The sequence below is a fragment of the Rhinolophus hipposideros genome (genome assembly GCF_964194185.1).
Source record: "Rhinolophus hipposideros genome assembly, chromosome: 19".
NCBI lineage: Eukaryota > Metazoa > Chordata > Mammalia > Chiroptera > Rhinolophidae > Rhinolophus > Rhinolophus hipposideros.
This window is the reverse complement of record NC_138065.1, coordinates 1,115,127-1,137,191: the sequence shown is the minus strand read 5'-3', so window position 1 is coordinate 1,137,191 and position 22,065 is coordinate 1,115,127. Positions and strand designations below refer to the sequence as shown.

General features: G+C 58.7%; 1 protein-coding gene across 1 annotated transcript; it reads right to left on the bottom strand.

Annotated features, from left to right (window-relative positions):
- Positions 1 to 11,456: 11,456 nt before the first annotated feature.
- Positions 11,457 to 16,626, bottom strand: CRABP2 (cellular retinoic acid binding protein 2). Its single transcript, XM_081025402.1, has 4 exons — positions 15,893 to 16,626; positions 12,606 to 12,784; positions 12,285 to 12,401; positions 11,457 to 11,878 (listed from the first exon to the last, which is right to left on the bottom strand). The coding sequence occupies exons 1-4, from the start codon at positions 15,960 to 15,962 to the stop codon at positions 11,828 to 11,830; spliced, it is 417 nt and encodes a 138-aa protein (XP_080881528.1). The 5' UTR covers positions 15,963 to 16,626; the 3' UTR covers positions 11,457 to 11,827.
- Positions 16,627 to 22,065: the final 5,439 nt, after the last annotated feature.

Below are 22,065 nucleotides of genomic sequence, written 5' to 3'. Positions count from 1 at the left end.
GGGGTCCCGTGGAGAGGTGGGGTGACATGGGGGTGAAATTCTCTCCTGGGCTCCTCAGTCTCACGCAGAGGAGGGACACCTGTGTGTCGTGCACAGAGCAGTGGGTCTGACTTTTGAACCTTCCCCCTGAATGACCTTGGGCAAGTCACGGAACTTCTCGAAGCGAGCCTCAGCGTACCGGCTTGGTCAAGGAGGTCACTACTTACCCATGCCCATAAGTTTGTTCTGCGAATCAAACAAGACCAGTTGTGGCAGTCTTTGCACAAAGCCTTCTAGGATCATCACCACGAACGCCGTGAAGCTGGAGCAAACCCAAATGCGCCTCCCGTGAGCCACTGTGGGCGAGGTTTGGATCCCATGGGGGGCAGCAACTGTCCAGAATGAGAGAGAAGAGTTGGTTGTCCCGAGGCAGGAGAAGGTGGGTTCCAGCAAACACTGCCTCAGTGCTTAGCAGATTCGGAGTGGATAACCTGTGAGGGCATTTGAGGCGAGGAGGAATGAGGAAAACGAGGCCTTGTAGGGGGCTGGCTGGCGGCACTCCACAGGCACAGGCGGCCCCGGTGGCCTCGCTCCCCCACGCTTGCACCAGGCTACAGGGACTCTTGAGGTGTTTGACTGCACATCCTGTGTCCCTGGGCTAAGTGACACTACACTGGCGGGTGCCAGAGATGTCCCCAGAGGTGTCCATGAGCCAGCCGAGGAGAGCTCTGTGGACTGCCCCCCCCAGGTTCTGTCCTTGGTCCTGACTGTCACGAGTTTTTATTCAAGACTGGAATGAAAACATAGAAGCTGTATTTATCAAATCCATAGATTATGCAAGAACTGAGGCTTAGATTTTGACAGAATAGGAAAAAAATAACCAGATGACATTTAATAGGGATAAATGGAAATTTTTACTTTTGGCTTTAAAAAAAGCATAAAAAGGAAGAGTAAAGAGTAGAGCTTTTCTAGTGAAGAAAACCTGGGGAGTTAGCAGCCCACAAGCTTGTTATGAACTGGCACAGGAAGTGGCTGCCTAAAAAGTGAAAAGGAGGGCCAGCCTGGTGGCTCAAGCGGTTAGAGCTCCGTGCTCCTCACTCCGAAGGCTGCTGGTTCGATTCCCACATGGGCCAGTGGGCTCTCAACCACAAGGTTGCCAGTTCGATTCCTCAAGTCCCGCAAGGGATCGTGGGCTGCACCCCCTGCAACTAGCAATGGCAACTGGACCTGGAGCTGAGCTGCGTTCTCCACAACTAAGACTGAAAGGACAACAACTTGACTTGGAAAAAGTCCTGGAAGTACACACTGTTCCCCAATAAAGTCCTGTTCACCTTCCCCAATAAAATCTTTTTAAAAAAGTGAAAAGGACATAAGGGACCAATAGTTGGACGGTGTCCAGATCAGAGGCGGTGACAGTCCCACTGCCCGCCACACCTGGAATGTTGTTCTGGACACTGTATTTAAAGAGAGACCTTCGCGGGTTGGAATTGACCCCAGAGGAGGGTAACCGGATGGTAAGGGAACTTGTAATGATTTTCGATGAAGACTTTTGGAATCTATTTAAGTCTCAGGATTGCAGCTAAGCACCAAAACTAAACATAGCAGCTTCTGATGCCAGCATGTCCCAAACAAAGTCTCCGGACCCACCCTGAAGGCCTTACCTCTGTCCCGTTCTAGGTGAGAGAAGGCAGCTGGGGTGTGGAGAGGCAGAGAGGGAGTGGTCAGCCTAGCAGACAGAAGTCAGTCCTTGCCCCCCCAGAAGTCCGGCTTTCCCTGAGAACTCTGGGTAGGGGCTGCACCCTGCCTTTCCCTGCTGCTTTTCCCCATCCCCAGGAAGGAGGCTTGGAGCTGGTCCTCGAGGACCGAAGTGCTACTTCTCTCTTCATTTTCTCTTTCCCAACTGGAGAGATGGTAGGGCTGGTCTTGCTGCCTTCTCCTTTCTCCCATGTTCACAGCAAGGCAGTTGAGGTTTTAGCCTGAATTGAAGGGTAACCGGGTAGCATGGGGAGATGTGAGGGCTGGAGCCACAATTTAGAAGGATGATGCACGCGTAGGTGGATAAGGGAGGACCTTGAACATGGACGAGGTTGTTCAGAAGGAGGAGATGTCCCTCTGGGTCTGTGGTTTGGATGAGCAACCTGCAAAGTAGCAAGCTGCCTCGTCCTGCCTCAGTTTAGGTCCTTTCACGCTGCAGTAAATAGAAGGGGCTGCAGCGGGGCATGGCCACCAGGGGTCGCTATTGCCCCAAGAAAAAGCTACGTTCCCTGGAGAACGGGAGTTTTTTTTAACTTCAAAAGATTTAAAATAGGGAGGCAGGTGTTGTCATCATTGGCTTCCATGGTTGTCTACCTGAGGAAACAACTCAGAGAGGTTAAGTAACCTGTCCAAGATCACACAGCGAGGACCTTGAACTCAGAATTCAGAGTGAGCCTGGGAAAGAAGGTGATGATGGCAGGAGGAGGACAGGTCGCCGAGAACCTGGTAGGAAAGCATCCCCACTGCTGCACATGGTCTTGGCACTGTCAGGGTTTTTAATTTTTCACGATCTGAGGTGCGTTTATTCAGCGTAAGTGTGGAGACGCATCAGATGAGGCTGGAGGAGTGGTGCTGAGAAGGGAGGCAGCCACAGCAAATAGGCACAGCAGACGCCGGTTGGCCTGAACGCTGCAACAGAACGTGCTGTTTGGAGATACGTACAGGTGTAGTAAAAACATTTCTGAAAGGCGAAATAATGATGAAAGTAAAGGAGAGTACAGTGGTCTGGGGAGGTGGAAGGAGACGCAGGTAGTAGAGGTAGCCCCTGTGTGTAATATAATTCTTTATTGATAGAGAACGTGAAATGTTCCAAAATAAATACATAGCGTGAGGCATCTTAAGTGTCTGAACGGCCCTTGGGGAAAGGGCCCAGGCTTCTCTTATGTGGACCCAGGAAGCAGAACAGGCCTGCGCGGTGGATGGTACCCGGCCCAGGTGCCAGCCAAAGCAGATTCGTTGCCGCACTGCGCAGGCTGCCACCAGAGGGAGCACTCGCCCTGTTACTGGAGCACGGACCCGCTAACCACTCGGTGATTCATCTTAGGGGCTGTCCTAGTGGATCTTGCTGGCTTCTTCAATCCCAGGGACTCCAACAATGCAGGATGAACAATCCGTCTCGATCCCAAGGTACCTCTCTGTGCTTCCTGGAGAGCTGCGGTCCTGCTCGGAGCCATTGCCAGAGGGCCAGAGCAAGAGGCCTGGCCAGTTCAGTCCGCCAAGAACTTGCCTGCGTCCCTGGGTCGAAGTGAAGTGGAGTGGGGCAAAGGAGAGGAAGAGGCAGCAGCCCCCACCCCACCCCACCCTGCAGGCGAGGAGCTTGTCCAGCGCCTCCTCCCAGAGCTGAGTGCTGCCCCGCCCAAGCCCCCCAGGGATGCCCTTTGCTGGATGTAAAGTCGCAGGAAGGCACGAGGTGGAGCCAGGACAGCAGGACACCTCCCACCTCATCTGTGGGATTTGGGGGTCTAGGGTCAAAGGGGGACCCACAAGGAGGGCATGTGAGGAGAAGGATTGGAGCCGAGTCAGGTCTGAGGAGGATGGATGAATGTTGGGAGAAGGAAGGAATCTGTGGGAGTGGGGGGGGAGGTTGGTCTGTGCAGGGCAGCTGGGGGAGGGGAGGTATATTTATCTTCTGAGCTGGTGGCATTAAAAATAACCGGGGGCCCTGAGTAATCCAAGCTCCCCAGCCATCTATGGCGGGGTGGGGGCCATCAGTGGGGGCTAGAAGGGCGGAGAGATGAGGAAGCAGCGGATGGGGCGAAACAGGCCCCCACCCCCAGCCTGGGCTACAGCAGCAGCGCCTGGCCTGGTGGTACCCCGTGGGCTGGGGGCGGGGGAGGGGCCCGGAGCCAGGCAGGAACAATGCTGGCTCCCAGCCAGGAGCTGCAGTGGGGACTGAGGGGAGAGGAGGGAAGGGGAGAGAATGGGGGGTGGAGGAGAGGAAAAGAGAATGGTGAGAGCAAGAGCAGTGGAGAAGTGTCCCCACCTGGGTGCGTCCACAGGCCTCCCTTCCTCGTCCCTGAAACCCCTAGAGGAAAGGAGCCTGTCTTCTGGGTTCCATCCCCGAGGGAGCTGAAGCTACAGCAAGAGGGTACTTGAGTTAGCCCTCAAGAAGGACTTCCCTGGAGGAATGGGGGCAATGGAGAGGCTGTGGAGGGTGGACTGGCTTCTCTGTTAAGCTGTGGGATGCAGCTGGGTTATCGTGAGACTCTGCCAGACACGGTGACCTCGCCTTTCTGCCTCTGTGTTTCCACAGGTCCTTGGCTGGCTGCTCAGTCAGGCTGTGATGACAGAAGGACAATCACAGGAAAGTTTCACTGAAAGATTTAGCCTCTATACACAGCTGTGAGGAAAGGGGCTGGGGCTAAGGCCTGAGCAGCCTGAGGCTGGCAGAGGGTGGCAGAGTCTGGCCATGGAAAGAGAGGGCCTTCCTGGCCTCCATGTTCCACAGAGCTTGTCGTGGAGTTCCCAGCCTGGCTCTGAGACTGGGGACAGTGTGGGACGACATGCTTGGCACCCAGTAGGAGCTCAGGAAACACCCCCTCAATGGATGGAAGGATGGAGGGGAGCGAGCTCTGTGTCAGCGATGGATGTGTGGGCCCCGCTCACCAGCATGTCTGGCTCCATAAATGGTAGTGGAGAATAAATGCTGCCCGCCTGCCCGAGCCCTGCCCGAGCCCAGGTCTGGGCCTGGGTCCTGCCTTTGAAGGACCCTGAAATCAGTGATGACACCTGTAGTGGACGAGCTGGCCTTGGGTCTCCTTAGACTCAGGCAAATCCCTGTCTCTGGTGGGCTGAGGTGGGTTGGGGGCTGGGTCCGGCCCTGAGGAATCTCCTCCAGGGTCCCTCCCCCAGGCTGGGCCCAGGATCCCCGGGCTGTCAGGCTCCTGCTGAAACCTTAGCCCCTAATCGCCCACCTGAGCCTGAGGGCCCCACACCTGGCCTGGCTTTCTAATCTGCAGCCCAGAAGGAGGAGAGAGGCCCAGCGAGGGGCAGTGCAGCGTGAGAACTGGAAGACAGACTCTGGGACTAACATTCTCTCCACACTGAAGGAGAGGGTGAGGATGTGGGAGGTCCATGCTGCTCTGTAGGGACCCCAAGCAGACCCCCCCTCCCCCCGGGCTACCAGGGATTTCCCCAGGTGCGCCACACCCTTTTCTGGTTCTGGTTCTCAGTTTCTTCTCCAGGCATGATCCCCGAGGGCCCCTCCTTCTGGGGCTCTGTTCTCTGGTTCTAGAATTCCCAGCTTCTAAGGTTCGACCTCGGTGTCCGGAAGGGAGGGCCTGAGGCGGAGGACGACGGCAGCTGTCAGGCTGCTCCAGCTTGAGTCACCAGCTTGAATCCCAGCCTGGCCTGACACACCTGCTCACCTCCAGGGCAGGGGTGGGAGCTGCAGTCTCCTCCTGCCGCCCCCAGAGCGCCCCTCCTCTCTGCTTTTGGATGCCCCCTGCCCTTTGTAAGTGGCTGGATCCCTGGGGGAAGTTGGGAGAGGCTGGCCAACCCTATGGCTGGCTGGGAGCAGTGAAGTTTCTGGGACGCTGGGTAGGGGCAGAGGTCAGGTAGACGTGAGATGAGGAGGAATGGAGATGACCTTTTCGAGTCCCTCTAGTTGGATGAGTGGGAAGCTACACCTCCAAGGGATGAGAAAGGGACCAGAATGTCCTGGTAAATGAATGGTCATTCCAGGGGAGACCATGGGCTGGGGTTAAGTGGGGTCAACCCCCTCTCACCCGACCCGCTTCAGTGCCAGTGACTGGGCAGAGGGCAGTGAGCAATTGTCCCGGTGCTGTGGGGAGCCCGGGGAGGGGGAGGGGCAGAGATGGTTCAGGCTATGCAGGGAAACGGGAGTGGGGGGGGGAGGAAGGGGACCTGGCTCCTGGGACACCCAGGGAAAAAGCCAGGGGACAGACCCTACCTTCTACAAGGCTCCTCCTACAAGACCCTACCTCCTACAAGAAGTTCTCTGAGGAGAACTTCTCCAGTGAGAATGGGGCTGGCAAGGCTTTCTGGAGGGTCCAAGTGCCACTGGTGGAGACGGGCTTGGACACTTCCTGGGGGCTGGAGCCAGAGCTGGAGGAGGGGTTCCTCTAGGTACCCTCCTTCTGGAGGAGCTGCAAAGCTCTGCCTGAAGCAGGGCAGACTAAGAATAGACACCCAGGGAGTCTGCCCAGGGACTGGAGGAAGGTGGTACTGGACGGGGGAGATGGTGAGGGAGGGGGCCCCCTCGGTGGGCCTGGAGTGGGGAGTCTTGGCAGCCTGGCGGGGGGCGGGGGCGCTGTCAGCCTGCCAGGTTTCTGCCGCTGCCTGGGACCAGCCCAGCCCAGAGATCCTTATCCAGGGCAGGAACAGAACTGGTTTCTCGACTGGCAGCGCCAAGGGGCCAGGGGCAGGAAGCAGCCAAGAGGTCAGGAGGGCAATGGCAGGCCCAAAGGAGCGGTAACACGGCCTGAGCAGGGGACGCGGGCCTCACTCCGAAGTCTCAGGCACCTCTGCTGGGCTCTGTAGGCACTGTGTTTGCATCTTATTTGCACACGACTGATTCACTTCCTATACGGACGACGGAGGGGACTCCAGGTCCCCCTCTTTACTCTGTCCCCCATCTTTCTCAGGCATGACTGGCCCAGCCAGGAGAAATACCTGGCTGGACTTGGCTCCTCCCTGTCCCCTCAGCCTCTCCCCCACCCCCACTAACACTTGAAGCCTCCTGAAGTCACCGCAGGGAGGGGAAGGGGAGCCATCCAGAGGTGGGGGGCCCTGCTCAGAGCCTGCTCCCTTTCATCGCCCGCCACAAAGGGCAGTGTGGCCCCAGTCCCATCCATCTTGGGCCTGAGGCAGCCCTTTGTGAGACCTAGGGTCAGAGGGCCTGACCAGTACGCCCCCTCCTCTGACCCCACCCCTGGGGCCCTCCTCTCCCCCAGGCTGGTCTGGACCTCCTCCCCCTCCCTGCCCCCTGCAGTCTCCTGTGTCCCCATCTCCCAGCCTCCTCACTTCCTCTCCTCCCAGCCTGTCTCTCCCTCCCTCTCTCTCCCCCTTCCCTGTCTCTCCCCCTCTCCCCTGTCTCTCCCCCTCTCCCCTGTCTCTCTACCTGTCTCGCTCTCTCATCCTCCCTGTTTCTCTCTCCCTCTGTCCTCTCCCTCTGTCCCTGTCTCTCCTTCTTTCTCTCTTTCCCTCTCTCCTCCTTTCCCTCTCCCTCTCCTTCTCTCCCTGTTTCTCTCTGTCCTCCCCCCTCTCTCTCTCTCCCTCTCTCCCTCTCTTTTTCAGTCTCTCCTTTTCTCCCCACCCCCTGTCTCTGGCCCCACTTCTGCCAGTCCCTCCCTAGTGGGTTCCTGTAACTTGGTTTTTCCTGCCACATATAAGCATGGACTTGTCCTTGGGTTCTGGGGGCCTCAGAGATGATGAGACAGGAATGTAATGGTGGCACTAAATCCTCTATTTTGAGATTTCGATCTCTGGTATAATTAGAATGATCAAAATAGAAGACTTAGTGCCACCATTACAATCCCGTCTCATCAAGAGGCACCCTGGGCCTGGGGCTCCCCTCAGGCTTTCTCCTGTCTGGTCTCAGTGGTGCCCTGAATCCCTTGGTTGTGGCATTGCTCGGCCTTTCCCTCAGCACCGTGCTCCTGTCCTGGGTGTGTGTGCCCACACGTGCACCTCAGTTTCTATAAGATGTTGGTCAGACTCTCCCAGGGCCTGTCCGTGCCCCTCTCATGTTCGTGAGCCCCCAACCCCGGGGGAGAATCACACATGCCCCAGTCTTTGCCCCCTTTCCCTGGGCTCAGTGCCCAGGCCTCCCTGCTGCCTGGGACTCAGTCTCTTGGTGTTGGGCTCTGAGAAGTTAGGACTTTAGAGAAGATTGCCCACGGAGATCTCACAATTTGGGGGGTGTAGGCTGGGGGTGGAGTTTCCTGCATGTGTTCTCACAAACGCACCCCTGAGCAATTCAGGTCCAGGTAACGGAAGAGAAGTCCAAGAGGGCCTTGGGGGTGGGTGGGGAAGCTGGAGGGCCTTTCTCACGGGCTGGGCCAGAAGGGTGAGGTGGCCCCACCCTGATCCAATCTCTGGGCCAGGACAGTCACTTCCCTGTCTTCTTGGGGAGCGGGGAAGTGCTGGAGAACTAGAGCCAAGCAGGGAACCCGTCTCAGATGGGCCCTACAGCCACTGCCCTCAGGTAACCCCCACTCTGATAGGGAGACCCAGTCCCTGCCTTCTGGGATCTCCCTGAAAAGAGCAATCCACCTCTTGTCTCTGCCCTTCTCAGCATCTTTGGTCCAGAAAGAGACAAGCTAAGCAGACAAACAAGAGCGGGAACTCCGAGCACACTGGCAGACAGCTGCAGCCCCCTGGGCCTGGGAAGGGGCGGGCCTGAAGAAGTTCTACTGGCTGGAAGGGGAAGGTCAAGCTAAGGTAGGAAGGGGGAGCCTGGGATCGGCAGCCTGGATGGAGGTCAGATGGAGCTGGAGTCACGGAGAGGGCTACAGGGGAGGAGGGAAACACAAAGGACTGAGTGGGGGCTCAGGCCCAGGAGTGAGGGGTCTTCAGGATTAAAACGAACAGAAAACTCACATCCAGAAAGCCCGGGCAGGCCAGAAGCCTGAGAGCCATCTCAGCACCTCCCTGTCTCTCACTCTCCTCACCTCCTCCCCCAGCCATGCCCCCCACTGCCCTTCTCCCCTCTGCTGAGCACCTCACCAGCCTCCTGCTGGCTCTCTCTTCTCTCCCCCGTTTCTCCCACCCATCTCCACCAGAGACCTAAAAACACAATGGGTTGCCAGCCCGTTTTTAAAATCCTGCGATGGTTTCTCATTGCTTAGGATAAAGTAAGAAATACTGTGGGCCTCGGGTCAGTCTGGCTGCTGACGGTGGCACCAGCCGCCCTGCACTCCTCAGGCTCTCCTGGGGTTCCTCTGCCCAGAGCACCTTCCCCTCTGCTGCACCCTCCAGCTGCTTCAGGATCCCTGAGTGCTTCTTCCTCCAGAACACCTGCTCTGGCACCCCTCTTCCTACCACCCCCAATCTAAATAGGTCCCCTCTATCATGTTCTCCCTCTCCCTCACAGCACCCAGTGTGCAATCATTTATTGATGCACTTATTTTTTTTCCAAGATTTTATTGGGGAAGGGGAACAGGACTTTATTGGGGAACAGTGTGTACTTCCAGGACTTTTTTCCAAGTCAAGTTGTTGTCCTTTCAACCTTTCAATCTTAGTTGTGGAGGGCGCAGCTCAGCTCCAGGTCCAGTTGCTGTTGCTAGTTGCAGGGGGCACAGCCCACCATCCCTTGTGGGACTCGCGACTCGAGGAACCGAACTGACAACCTTGTGGTTGAGAGCCCACTGGCCCATGTGGGAATCGAACCGGCAGCCTTTGGAGTTAGGAGCTTGGAGCTCTAACCACCTCAGCCACCGGGCCGGCCCCGGTGCACTTATTTTTTAATTGTCTATCTTGCCCCATTCAAAGTCTGTCTCCCCCATAGGCCCCATGAGGGCAGAGATCTTGTCCATTTTATTTATTTCTGTTCCCAGCACCTAGCATGGTGCTCAGCTTCTATAGCGAGACGAATACGTGAAAGGGCCCCTCACCTCCCCCACCCACACTCAGAGGGCTCTCAGTTGCCCAATGACTCTGGACGCTGTCTCCCCAACTCTTTGGCCCTGACCCCACGGGCACCCGTCTTGCAGGCAGAAAGCTCACCCGCTAACACAGGCTGTGAAGCATGACCACTGACTGTCAGCCCAAAGCTGACAGGGAGAGGCCTGTCAGGGAGAGGCCGCTGCAGGCTGTGAGGGGAGCTAAGCTTTGCAGAAGCCTGGGTGCCAGTGGCCAGAGGGTGGATTGCAGGCAGAGCAGGCTGGGGCGGAGTGAGGCCATGCAGGAAGGGGTAGGGGCCACTAGGGCCAGTTTGGACTTGTTCTGGACAAAGGGGGGCTGCAGCAAAAAGGACTTTTTACTTTTGAATGCGGCACTGACATCAGAAAACTTGTTTTGGAGTACCCCCCCCACACATACACACAGGCCGCACGGTGGAGGGTGCGTCAGAGAAGTACGACCGTCATTTTTGGAGGGTTCTCTATTGCTAAGTGCCAGGTACCTAGTGATGTTTAACTTACATCACCCTCGTGAGGTAGTTGTTAGACAGAACTGCTATTTTATAGATTAGAAACCTGACTCATGGCAGCCCTCTTCATTGGAACAGCGCTGCTTTCCCCTGGTGGGGCTTGGCTGGGCTGCCAGTCAGTGCCCCTTCTGTGCCGTGGCCACGGCTGTGGCATGAGGTCCAGGCCTGGCCAGTCACTCGGACCCTTGCCCTGCCAGGAGGAACTAGTCCAAGGGATGGTCATGTGTTCCAAGCAGAACCAAACTGAGTTCCTTTGGACCCTGGGAGAGAGTCCTTCTTCCTTTGAACTTATGCGTACCATGTAAGCCTGGGGCAACTGAAGCCAATTTCCCATGACTTAGAGGAAACGTCTGTGTCACAGGACTGGCTATGGCCAACGCACAGAAGAAACAGATGAGCAGGATTGAGCCAGAGGGAGAGGTTGACAACCTTCATCGAGGCCCTGGACTTCACCAACCCCGAAGCCACACCCAACTAAACTGAAACTTCTCAGTAGATCGGCCATGAAATCACATTATTTTGTGTTTTAAAAAAAACAACACACACACAAACAACAAACAATTAAGGCTCAGAGAAGGTAAGTGACTTGTCTGAGGTGACACAAATAGCAAGTGGCAGAACCAGAATTCGGAATTCTTGTTCCAACACTGTCCATTTCACTCGATCCCGCCACATAAAGGAAAGAACAGGACAGAACACCAGTCAAAGGCTGCTGGTGTGTAAAACGTGGTGGGCAATGACAAAACCTGGCCGAGGGCAGTGGGCCCGGGCAAGGAGGGCAGGCATTTAAGGCCAGGATGGAATCTGGGAACACGTGGTGTAGACCTGTGTATGGAGGTTCAGGGACACAGGTGGGAGGAGGCCCCAGGGCCTGGAAGATGGAGGAGCCAGGCAGAAGGTGTGTGGGAGATGCGGCAGAGACCTGGGCAGGGGCAAGGCCAGCTGGGGTGTGGATGAGCTCATCTGGGACACGTGGGAGGCCGAGGCCAGGCCTGGGTCGCCACCAGACTGAGGCCAGAGGAGAGAGGAGAACAATTGGAGGAGGAAGCTGTGTCACCATCATGGAGAATGTGGGAGGAGGTGGGACTCAGCTCCGGGGTGGCTAGCGCTCCCTGAGAGGTCAGGGGGAGGAGGCTCTGGTGACCTTGGAAGCCAGGGGGGGACCAAGGAAGGATGCTCATGGATTCCGCAGCAAATGAAGGGGTGGTGGTGAGAAGGGGGAGGGGAAGGGTTGGAACTCATCCCTGCTGCTGGGACCTCAGCTCCCACACTGCAGTTCAGAGCCAAGGTTGAACTTGCCAACGAGCCAAGGACAGGTTATATTTTTTAAAACATTTTAATAAAATTATCCAATAAATATCCTACACGGTGCAGGCTACAGGAACAAAGTGTAGAAGCCAGAGGGCCCTCAGGTCCCCTCAGAGAGAGGGGCTGTGCTCTGGGCTGCGTTGGGGCTGACGGTGATGGGGAGTGGGGGACGGGGAGTGATTCCGGAATGGGCGATCTGGGCTCTTGCAATCCATCCCTTCGTTGGTACAGGGAGGGCAGGAGGGGCCGAAGGAGCAGAGCCCCTGAGGAAGCTCCCAGCACCCTGGGGATGTGATGGGGTGAGGGGAATGCTAGCCTACAAGGAAGGAATGGGGCAGCGGAGCAGGAGCGTGGGCTGGGGGTGTGTGCGGGCGTCTCTGCACCCACTGCCACTCACTCTCGGACGTACACTCTGGTACACACAATATCGTCCGCCGTCATGGTCTGGAAGGACAGAGTTGGTGTCAGCCTGGGAGGCCCCCGGGCTTGAGGGGAGGAAGAGAGCTGACCAGAGCTACTCTGCTTGGTCTCCAGACCCAAACCTGCTTCTGGGCTCAGGACCGACAGGTAAGAACTGGTCCCCAAATGCCTGGGAGGGAGGATGGCAACAAAGCCCAGGGGTCCATCCTACATCCTCCTCCGCCCACCAGGGACAGCCCCTGGAGAACTGCGAGGGGGCCCCTCAGTGTGTGTCCATTGTTCCCCTGAGAAGGACACCTTACAGGGCAGGGATGGCAGCCCCACGGCGGGGGGGGGGGGGGCACCAGAATTGTCTTTGAACCCCCTGCACCCAGAAAATCTCTGCAGGGAGCCGCGGGCTGTCTCTTACCAGGGAGGAGACGGGCCTTACCAGGATCAGCTCCCCATCATTGGTCAGCTCTCTGGTCCATGAGGTCTTGGGACCCTCTCCCTTCAAAAGCCTCTGCTCACAGACCATTTTGTTCTCACTCTCCCATTTCACCAGGCTCTGCAAGAGAGGGATGGCCACGTGGGCTGGGCCCACAGCAGGGACAATGCAGCGAAAGGGCTGGGGAGGTACCCCCTTTGTATGTGCCACCACTGCCTAGGGACTTTCTCCCCTGGAAATGGAGAGCGGACGGAGTCCAGGAAAAGACCCAGAGTGGCACGCTGACAGGCAGGGACAACAGACGCCATGTCCGCGGGGCCTCACCTTGCAGGGTCTGCCATCCACAGTCTGCTCCTCGAATTCTTCTCCGATCTTGAAGTTAATCTCTGTGGTCCGCACGGTGGTGGAGGTTTTGATGTAGAAGGTGTCCCCCTCCTGTTTGATCTCTACTGCTGGCTTGGAGGCTGCAGCCACAGCGATCTTCCTCAGCATGACATTGACCCCTGCAGGGGACGACAGAGGCCCCCGGCACCTGTCACACCCCCAGTGGGACAGCCGGGGCAGGGGACAGTCTGCCTGGGTTTCCCAGAAAGCACCCTGAAAGGAGGGCAGATGGTACAGGCGGTGGGGGTCAGGGATGAGGGGCAGCAAGGCTGTACCCCTCCCCAGGAACCTGCTCCTAGCCACATCCCACCTGATGAGTCAGCAGGCCCATCGCAGCTTCCATTCTCCAGTTCCCAGAGCAGTGTTTCCCCTTCCCCTCGCCCAGCAGACACCCTCAGCATGGCTCTGTCCACCTCTCCTTTGGCCCTTGGTCTACCCTGCTTGAGCCCTTCTGCTGGGGAGCGCTCACCAGAGCCACTGTGTTCACCCCTCCCCAGGCAGCCCTCATCATTTGTGTCCTGATAGTAAGGGCCACTTCCCTCTCTGCCCTATCCACCTGCCCCGGCTGGTGCTAGCTAGGTGGGCCTTCATTTGCCCAATCTCTGTCCTTCCCCAGAGTGAGAAGGAGCAGGGAATTTCAGCAGGGGAAGAGGTGGCCCAAAGCCTGGGGAAGCCAGAGGCTCTGCAGAAGATGCACTAGGCCCGGCTTCCACCTGGCTCTGCCTCCTTTGTAGGCTGGGTGACCCTGGGCAATGGCTTAACCTCTCTTAGCCTTAGATCCCTCAATTGTCAAGTGGAAACAAAAGCTTCTTCCAAAGCCCAGCAAACGGGATGAGGCGTGTTTAGGACCTGAGGCACACTGCCAGGCATACCTTTAAATTTCTAGGCAACGGTAGCTATTCTTACGTTTACGGTTGCTGTTATTTTTACTGATCGAAGGAAGGCAAAGGAAAAACCAGAGCCTGGTCTGAAATTTCCCTGCATCAGACTCCTGCTCACCTGCCCCCCTGAAAGGCTCCCATGCCCCTTTCCCCTCAAGGAACAGAAAGGGACACGGCCCTCCCCTCCCCTGATGTGTCCCTGACTCCAGGATCACCCAGCTGGGGCCTTCTCATTCAGAGTACCTGAGCCTGTCCCCCATCTCCTTTCCTAGATTGGACCCTTTCTCTCTGCTAAGAAGGGTGGGGGAACCAGGAGCCCCCCTGTTATAGGAAGAAAAGCAGGCAGGGAGGCACCTCTGGCCAAAGCCCAATCTAAGCTCCACACCCCTTGGCCTGTTCCAGCCTCCGGCCCTGTACTGGAGCAGAACCCCTCAGAGAAGCAATGGGTGGGGACATGGGGGCAAGCTGGGCTGGGCCAGGTGAGCGGGAGTCCTCTCCCTGATCTGGCCCAGACTTCCTGGCCCTTCTCCAGACCTGGGTTCCTAGAAACAAATCCTCTTTCCCCTCAGCCGCCACAGCAGACCCACTGTGGTCCAGAGGGAGTGGGAGGGAGGGAGGCCCAGGAGCCCGCTTCTGGCTCAGGCCCAGGTAGAAATGACTGGTTCCAGGTCCGACTGACTTGGTAGAGGAGACACGAGCCACTCCATCCCTCTCTGTGACCACCTGGTAGGTCCATCCTGCTAACATCTACCTATCCTGTGGCAGAGGCAGAAGCTGCTCCGTGCCATGGCCATCATACTGGATGGGCTGCTAACCCTCCAAATATCTGTGCATTCGTCACCAGGAGAGGGACCCGTGACTAGGGCAAAGGGGTGAGAAGGGACTAGGATTTGCGTTGAGGCAAGGCTGCTGGGCTCCGAGGAGACGCCCCTCCAGCTAGCCTCTGTGGCCTGTGGAGCAGGGGCCGGGCTCAGCAGACCTTGGCTGACTCAGGACTGTTTGTCTAACGGGTCTGTTTTCAATCTGTCCCCCAGCAGGACCTGAAGAGGGCACGTGGCTCTGAGAGACCCTGCAGGGAGGACAAACAGACGAAGACAGACAGACAACAGGGTTGGGCTTTGCATCTTATTCTCCAGCTGGGGTTGGGGCGGGTGGAGGGCAGGCCACTGCCTCATCCACTGTGGGGAGGGGCCAGAACCCAGAGAAGAAGGGGGAGGGAATGGTATCTAGGCTTTCTGAAAGGAAAATTTCTGTCCTTTCAGTCTTTAATTTCTTCAAGGGCGGAGCAAGAAAGACTGCCATGATTGCAAGTACAGTGGTTAGAGTGCAAGAAGAACTAACAGCAAGGAAGGATGGAAATGGCTGCTTCCCCCATAACATTTCAGACCCTTCCTAGGTCCAGATTCACTCCTACAGCTCCCAGCCCACTCAGCGCGCCCCTGCCTCACGGCCCACCTGGAGTCTCCCTGTTCAGTCCAGGGCTCCCAGGGGGCCTCCCAATTGCTTAGCTAATCTCTGTCTCTTCCCAGAGCCCCTCTTCAGTCCTTTTCTGCTTTCGCCCCTTCCCCAGACCCCAGAGGGCACAGTTGGGAAGGGCCTTCTGGGTGGGTTCAACTTCCCCCACCCTTAACCAGCACACCCAGCTGGGCTGCAGTGTGTCTCCAGGGAGGGAGGGAAAAGAGAACTCGGATTCAGAAAGGGGGTGGGATGGGGGGTTTACACACGAAGCCATTTGTTGAAATTGAAGAAAGTGATAATTATCCAGAGCGATTTTAGGACTTTGGAGCTGCTCGCTGTAGGAAAATATTTGTCTCACAGATGGGGTGGGAGGAGCAGAGTGGAAAGTGCTGAAGGGGGAAAGAAAGGGGACCAAGACGGTGCTGGGGTACCGGATCACCTGATGGATGGAGGGGAGAAGAGAGGTAATGAACCTGCCCTGGGAACTGGGTTACGGGCAGAGACAGGGGAAGGAGGCTGGGATGTGTCCGAGGGGGCCCGGGGTGTGTGTGGGGGGGTGGGGACCCAGGCTCCCTGCCCGGATGCAGGGTTTGCAGCTTCTGAACTACCGAGAGCCCTCAGCCCCACCCTAAGGGGTACCGACCTCGGGCTCTGGTTTCTGCTTGATTCACAGGCTGAGTCACAGCTGGCATCGGTGGGCGCCCCGCCGGAGAAGGCAGCATTTGGGCGTCCCGGCCCAGCGCCCGGGACCTAGGTGTGCGGTTCCTTTTCCCGAGGATGCAGGCGCCCAGCCTCCCACGCCCTGCTTCCAGCCCCCCTTTCTTTCTCGTACCCACCTCTGAGGACTCCGGCGTCCCCACTCCTCTCCCCGGCGCTGGAAAATCTTACCCAGCACTTTGAGCAAATCCTCGAAGTTTTCCGATCGAATGATCTTCCAGTTGCCAGAGAAGTTGGGCATGGTGGCGGCGCTGGTGGCGGTTTCCTTAGATCCTTCGGCTGGAGCACTGGACGCCGAGTCTTTTAGTCGAAAGAGATGTGGCCGCCTTCGCCCGATCGTGAAGCTCAGAAAACAGGACACGTCCCAGGACAACCCCGAAGCTGGCCTGGTCTCCCGCGCGGGCAGCTTTTATACCCTGCGCGGTCCCGCCCCTGCCCAAGAAAGAGGTGGCCCCGCCTCCCGCCCCGCCTCCCACCCCACCTGGGGGGCCCCGAGCTCGGGCCCTGCATTCCCATCGCCACCCTCCGCCCCCCGGCCTCAGGATCTGGCCCCGTGGGCGGGTCCGGGGTTCGCTGGGCGCCCAGATAGCTTGCCCCGCGCCAGCGGGAGGATGGGGAGGTGGACAGAGCGCTAGCGCTAGGATTGGGCTCTCAGGACGGGGGGGCGCCAGGCCCGGGGCGCACAAGCCGGAGTCTCAGGTCCTGCTGTCCGAACCCCAGAGTCAGGTCATGCAAGTGTCCACCCCTTCCCAACCTGACCGGGTGCACTCGACTCCTTGGCGCCGGACGCCCGGCGACACCACCAGCGGGTGAACCCCTGTCCGCAAGCCGGAGCTGGGGAAGAGAATGGGCGGCCGAACTGCGGCTCCTCTGAAGCCTCAACTGGATCCAGTGTGACCCCTCCGAACTCAGGGACCCACGGGAGCCCGGGGGTTCGGGACCTGGCACCTAAGTGAGGCAAGGGCGCCCCCTGCTGGAACAACTCGAAGGGGCTGGGAGGGGGCGGCCCCCCACCCAGCCCCCAGCCCCGACTCCCCGCCGGGTCTCGGGCTCCCGTAGTGTCTGCGGACACTGGAAGTTGGCTCAGGGAGACTGGGTCCTCTTAAAGTGCAGGGCGGGCATCGAAGGGTTAAGCAGGAGCCCGGGGCGCGAGGCTGGGGAGGGCAGAGGTCGCAGCCAATCACTTGACACGAGCTCTTTATTAAAGCGCTTTCTCAGCCGCGCTGCTCCGTAGACCCCCGAGGGGATCTCAGTAGCGGCAGGGAGGGGAGGCCGCGACAGGCGCGGAGCCCCGGCGCGCCGCGTTGCCACGGAGGATGGAGGGAGGCTGGGTGCCCGGGGAAGGGGCGGGGCAGGGTCTCAGGTGTCACCCTTCTCAGCCATAAAACAGGCGGAAGGAGGGCCGCCCCTCGGTGAGAGGCTTTGAAGTGGGAGATCAAAGGAGGGGGCAGGGCACTGCTTCCCGCGGAGCCCCTCGCGGAGAGGGCCGGGGTCCCGAGAAGTAGAAATGGAGGCCTGGCGGGGAGCCTGGGAGACAGGCGGGAGCCCCGAGGCCGCCCACTGCAGAGCAGTGGAGCGGGCCGGGGTGCGGCGCTCTGAGTCGGCCGAGCCGTCCCGGCGGGTCCCGCGCGTTGGGACGCTACGGCTCAGGTGCCCTCGGCGACTCCGCGCACGTGGCCCTGCTGCCGGTGCGCCCCTCCATCCTCCCAGCTCCCCACGAGGCCGGGACGAGAAACCCCACATCTGGCCCCAGCCCTGGGTCTCTGCCCTGGCCCCTCCCTGCCAGCGTGGCCATGGGTGGAGCAGAGGACAGACTCTGAGATTCTGAGCTGTCACTTATAGTCTTGAACCGGGTCTAGGGGGTTGGGGGCCTTAGCTGGGGAGGAGGCCGGAGGCCTGGAGCCAAAGGACGGGGGCTGGAGGGTTTGCCAAAGACGAGAGCGCACTGGGGGTCGAGCTTGTGCTGTAAGGGAGGAAACTCTGAATAATGTATGTGTAGAACAATAAAGCCCCTAGGGTGAGTGCAGCTGCAGGGATGCAGGTTAGGCTGTAGGAAGGACTTCGTGATGGGGGCCCCACCCAGCAGTAACCCATAAAGCCAGATTTGAAGGGAGCTGGATACTTCTGCCTGGTTCGAGGGGTCCAGGTTTCGTGTGGGAGAGCTTATTTGGGGGTGGGGGACCTGGGCTTCTGGAAGTAAGAGGGCAGCAGGCCAGGGAGCTCTCTGAGGCCAGACTGACAGAAGCAGGGGTGGTGTTTAGGGCCTGGTGGTGCGGGCTCCGCCTGTGCTCCTCCCCCACCCGCCGGCTCCGGCAGTGCTGTAGGTAAACGGAGGGGTATTAGGTTCTGACAGTGAAATCCGCTCCCAGCCGAAGGGATCAGGAGAGGCTGGGGGAGGGAACATGGCGGAAACCAGACTCCCGCCGCCCCTCCTCCGCCCCGACGCCTGCTACCTCTTCCACCCAGGTCACTGTGTTGTCTCCACTCCAGCCCTCTTGAGCTCCCAGCCAGAAGAGTCCAGTGTCCCGCTCAATAGGCACCCTACTGCAAAGAGTAGGCCCTTGCCCCCACAAGCCTGGTGACTAAGGAGGTTCAAACCTCACTCAGAAGATGGTCACCAGGATGAGGGACACCAGACCTACAGGAGCATGAGGATGGACATGGTCTGTCTGAGGGTACTTGGGAGGCTGGACGGGGGCTCCCTGGGGTAGGGGCAGGGAGGCCCGGGCCCACTCTCCTCCCTTTACTTCCGCACTCCCCCCACTGGCCAGCCAGCCAGAATTTCCAAAAAGACAGAAGTAAGACAAAGGGAAGTCCGGCTGGGAGGGGAATTTTTTCCAGATGTGAGTGTTTGTGGTTTGGCAGCTCTGGGCCTGAACTCCAGCCCCTACACCCCAACCCCGGCTGAGGGAGGTGGCCCCAGGGTCTGGGGCAGGGTGCTGAGCAGCTGGGCTGGGGGTCTCGGTCTCCAGCAGCCCTGTTATCCCACAGGAGCATGCAGGGGGCTCAGAGCTTAGGGAAGATGCTGGGGAAGCGGTCTGGGGGATAGGAAGAGGAGGTGGGAGGAGTGGGCTGGGGGGATGGGCAAAAGGGGATGACCGAGGAGAATGGGAGAACCTGGAGCCCAGGAGCAGGGGGTAGGGGAGAGGGCCCGGGGAGGAGCTTAGCCTGCATCAGCCGCTCAGTGAAAAACAACTGGCTTTAATTTCCCGCCGGGATCAATAAGGAGAAGGAATTTCCCAGTGTCGCTGGCCATTTAATTATGACCAAATCTGCTACAGATCTGCTCGGGGCAACCCATTCCCCCTTTTCTAGGAGCCGGTCATACCCCTCTTGGGGCTCCCCCAGGAATTTGGAGACTCAAGTGGGGGAGGGTGCAAAGTTGGTGAGAAAAACGGGGGCTGGAGGGGGAACAGAGGCAGGATGGGGGTGGGGTGAAGAGGAAACTGGCCACAGAGTTAGGAAAGGAACTTTCTGGGGCTTTGTTCCCATTGCAGTGTGTCTGAGAGGAAAGTAGCTGGGTTTACAGCAGAAGGAACGGAGATGAGCAGGCTTCTGAGTGGCTGGAGGAGTGACTGAGAGGGTGTAGAATGTGCTTGATTGAGGGGTCTGGCTTGGTAAGAGGAGACACCTCCACCCCGTCCATCACTCCCTTGAGGCTGGGTTGGGGAGGAGGGATGGGAAGAACGGGACTGTCGTGAACCCCTCACCTTCACCCCCAGCTGGGACCAAGGAAAAGCTCTGGCCAAATTCAGCATTGTGGCAAGGCCTCACCCCGAGCTGTGTTATTGCATCTGCTGGGTCGGAGAATTTGTTGGCTGGGAGTCATGGAGAAATGAAACCCAGGTGGAGCTGGACCCTGGGTCTCTGCCACTCCGTGTAGGGGCAGCAAAGAAGGCAGGACTTGGACAGGGGTGGGAAGTCAGAGTTGAAGAAAGGAGTTGGGAATGTCTGGGCCACACGGTGGTGTGTCCTGGCCTCCCTGCGCCTGTTAGTATTCCACTCGTACAGAGTGTGGATGAGTGCAGCCTCGACCCAGTGGGAAGGTTCCATTCCCGTCTCCCAGCCCTTTTCAAATCTGGTAAGGCCTGGCTCCAATTCTCCCCAAATAACTCTGCTCTTGCAGCAGGATGGGTAGGCCTTAGAGGAGAGTTTCCTGCAAGCCGCAGTGCGAGCTGGGAACCAGGGCCAGAGAGCCAGAAAGGAGGCACTAGGGAGAGACCCTGGGCACTAGGGGAGGTATGGCCAGAGTCTGGGTGACCAGGGGAAAAGGGCCAGTTCCAGCCCTGGCATAGGGGGACCAGTAGGGTCAGAACCACAGCGTGGGAGGAGGGGCTGGCTGCAACGCCAGGCGCTGTAGGACCAGGAGAGGACCGCACAGCACCCAGACTGCCAGGGCCTGCTCTGTTCTTGGCTCTGGCACCTGGTTCCCAGCTCCAGCTGCCAGTGTTCTCCTAGGGCTGGGCCCGGGCACCGAGGAGGCAGGCTGAGCGGAGGAAGGAGCAAAGGAGAGGGAGCACATGTGGCAACCGAATCTGTCTCCTGAGAGAGCCCTGCTCTGCTGGCCTCTTGGGGGCGGGGGTCACCAGTAGTCATTGAAGAGCCTGGAGACCCGCATAGGGTCTGCAGCTGCCGCAGGGACCTTGTTCTCTGTCCTTGGGGTCTCTGCTTCTCTGTCCCTCTCCTGCCCCCACCACCTGCACTGGGGCTTCTCACCAGCTGAACACAGAGGCGGTGGTGGGGGGTTCACCTCTTTCCCCACTCAGTGTTCTCTCTACTACAGCGAAAGGCGCCAGTTCGACTCCCCTTCTTCTGAGCCTCCCTACTTCTTGGAGAACCTCCAGCATGAGATGGGGGTCCATTGTGTCTGGACTATTGGGGGAAGCTGCCAACACCTGAAGCTGGACAGCCTGGGCTCTTTCTCCCCCTCCTGAAGGACTGCCCAGAGCAGCAACACAAGCTGCAGTTAAACTCCCCTTGGTTTTTATGATCCAGTGACTGGGGCCTCTGCCACTCCCACCCCTTGCCCTGCACAAATCCCTGAACCCCTGGCAGCCCAGGGCAGGGGGGAGAAGGCTGTAGCTGTGACAAGTTTGGCAGACTGGACACCCAGTTTTGCATGGCAACTGGGGACAGTGGTGAAGAGCGGCAGTCTAGCCTTGACCTCTGTCTTGTTGCCCAGGGTGCTGGGCCTGGGAGCCCAAGCCCTCTTCCAGCTGCCACCTCTCCCACCCTTTGCAACTGGGGAATGGAGGAAGAGCAGGGGTCCAGGGAAGCCCTCCCCATTGAGATGAGCTGGAGTTTCTGGAGGAGGAAATAAATCAGCAGGGCTGCAGACGAGGTGGGTGCTATGTTCCTCCTGTAGCCCGAACGGCAGAGGTGGGCACTGAAAGAGGAAGGGCAAGGTCCCAGAGAGGAGATGGAGGGTTCCCAGGTGTGGGCTCTGAGGTTCTGCCGGGGGTCAGGGTACGAGGGGCTCAGGGTCAGCTTCAGGGAGGGGGTCAGCTGGCTTGGGGAGAAGTCTTTAGGACTCCTGAGTGCTTCCACTCCCCTCCTCTCTGGCCCCCATGCAGCAACTGTCCCCAGACACAGTAGTTGGCTCCAGCCTGGCTCCTAGGGGCCTATAGAAACCAGCTGTGCTAGCAGCTCAGGGAAGGAAGCTGGGGCCCCAAGACGCAGGTAATCAGGAACAGCTTCACCACCCTGGGGCCCTTCCTGCTGCAGCCCCGGCAGAGGCGGCCAGACTCCCTGGAGACAGAATGAGAGGTGCAGAAGGATTTGAGCAGAGTGGGAGGCCCCAGCCGCCTATCATGAGTGGGTAGGGCATTAAGAAGGGGGTCTGGCCCCCTCACCAGGCTAGGGCCTGTCCTCCCTGTGACCTGCGCCACCCCTCCTCCAGCAGGCCCCCCTGACCTAGCCCTAATGGCTTTCTCTGGGCAGCCCGAACAAAATGGGAAAAAGATGTGTGAGGTGGGAAGCTCTGATTTCCTTTCCCCTGCAGGCGCCAGCTCTGGAAAATGTTAGCTGTCAAAGAAAGAGACTGAACAGTCTCCCTGCCTCCCCCTGCCCAGCACCCCCGACCCCGTCCCATCCGCCAGGGTCCCCCAACCTGCTGTCATTCCCAGAGGGCACCAGGCTAGGGCCTGTCTCAGTGAGCCAGGTGGGCACGCCCACTGCCCTGAGCAGCCCCCAGCCCCCCTGGCCCGCATCTCCTCCACCAGCCTGCGGAACACATCCAGGCGGGAGGTTTGGCACTTGGGGATCCGCAGGGACATGTCCCTGGGGATCAAAGGAGCCAGCAGCTCTTAGATTCCACAGCTGCCAGCCTACAGGCCACGGTCTCA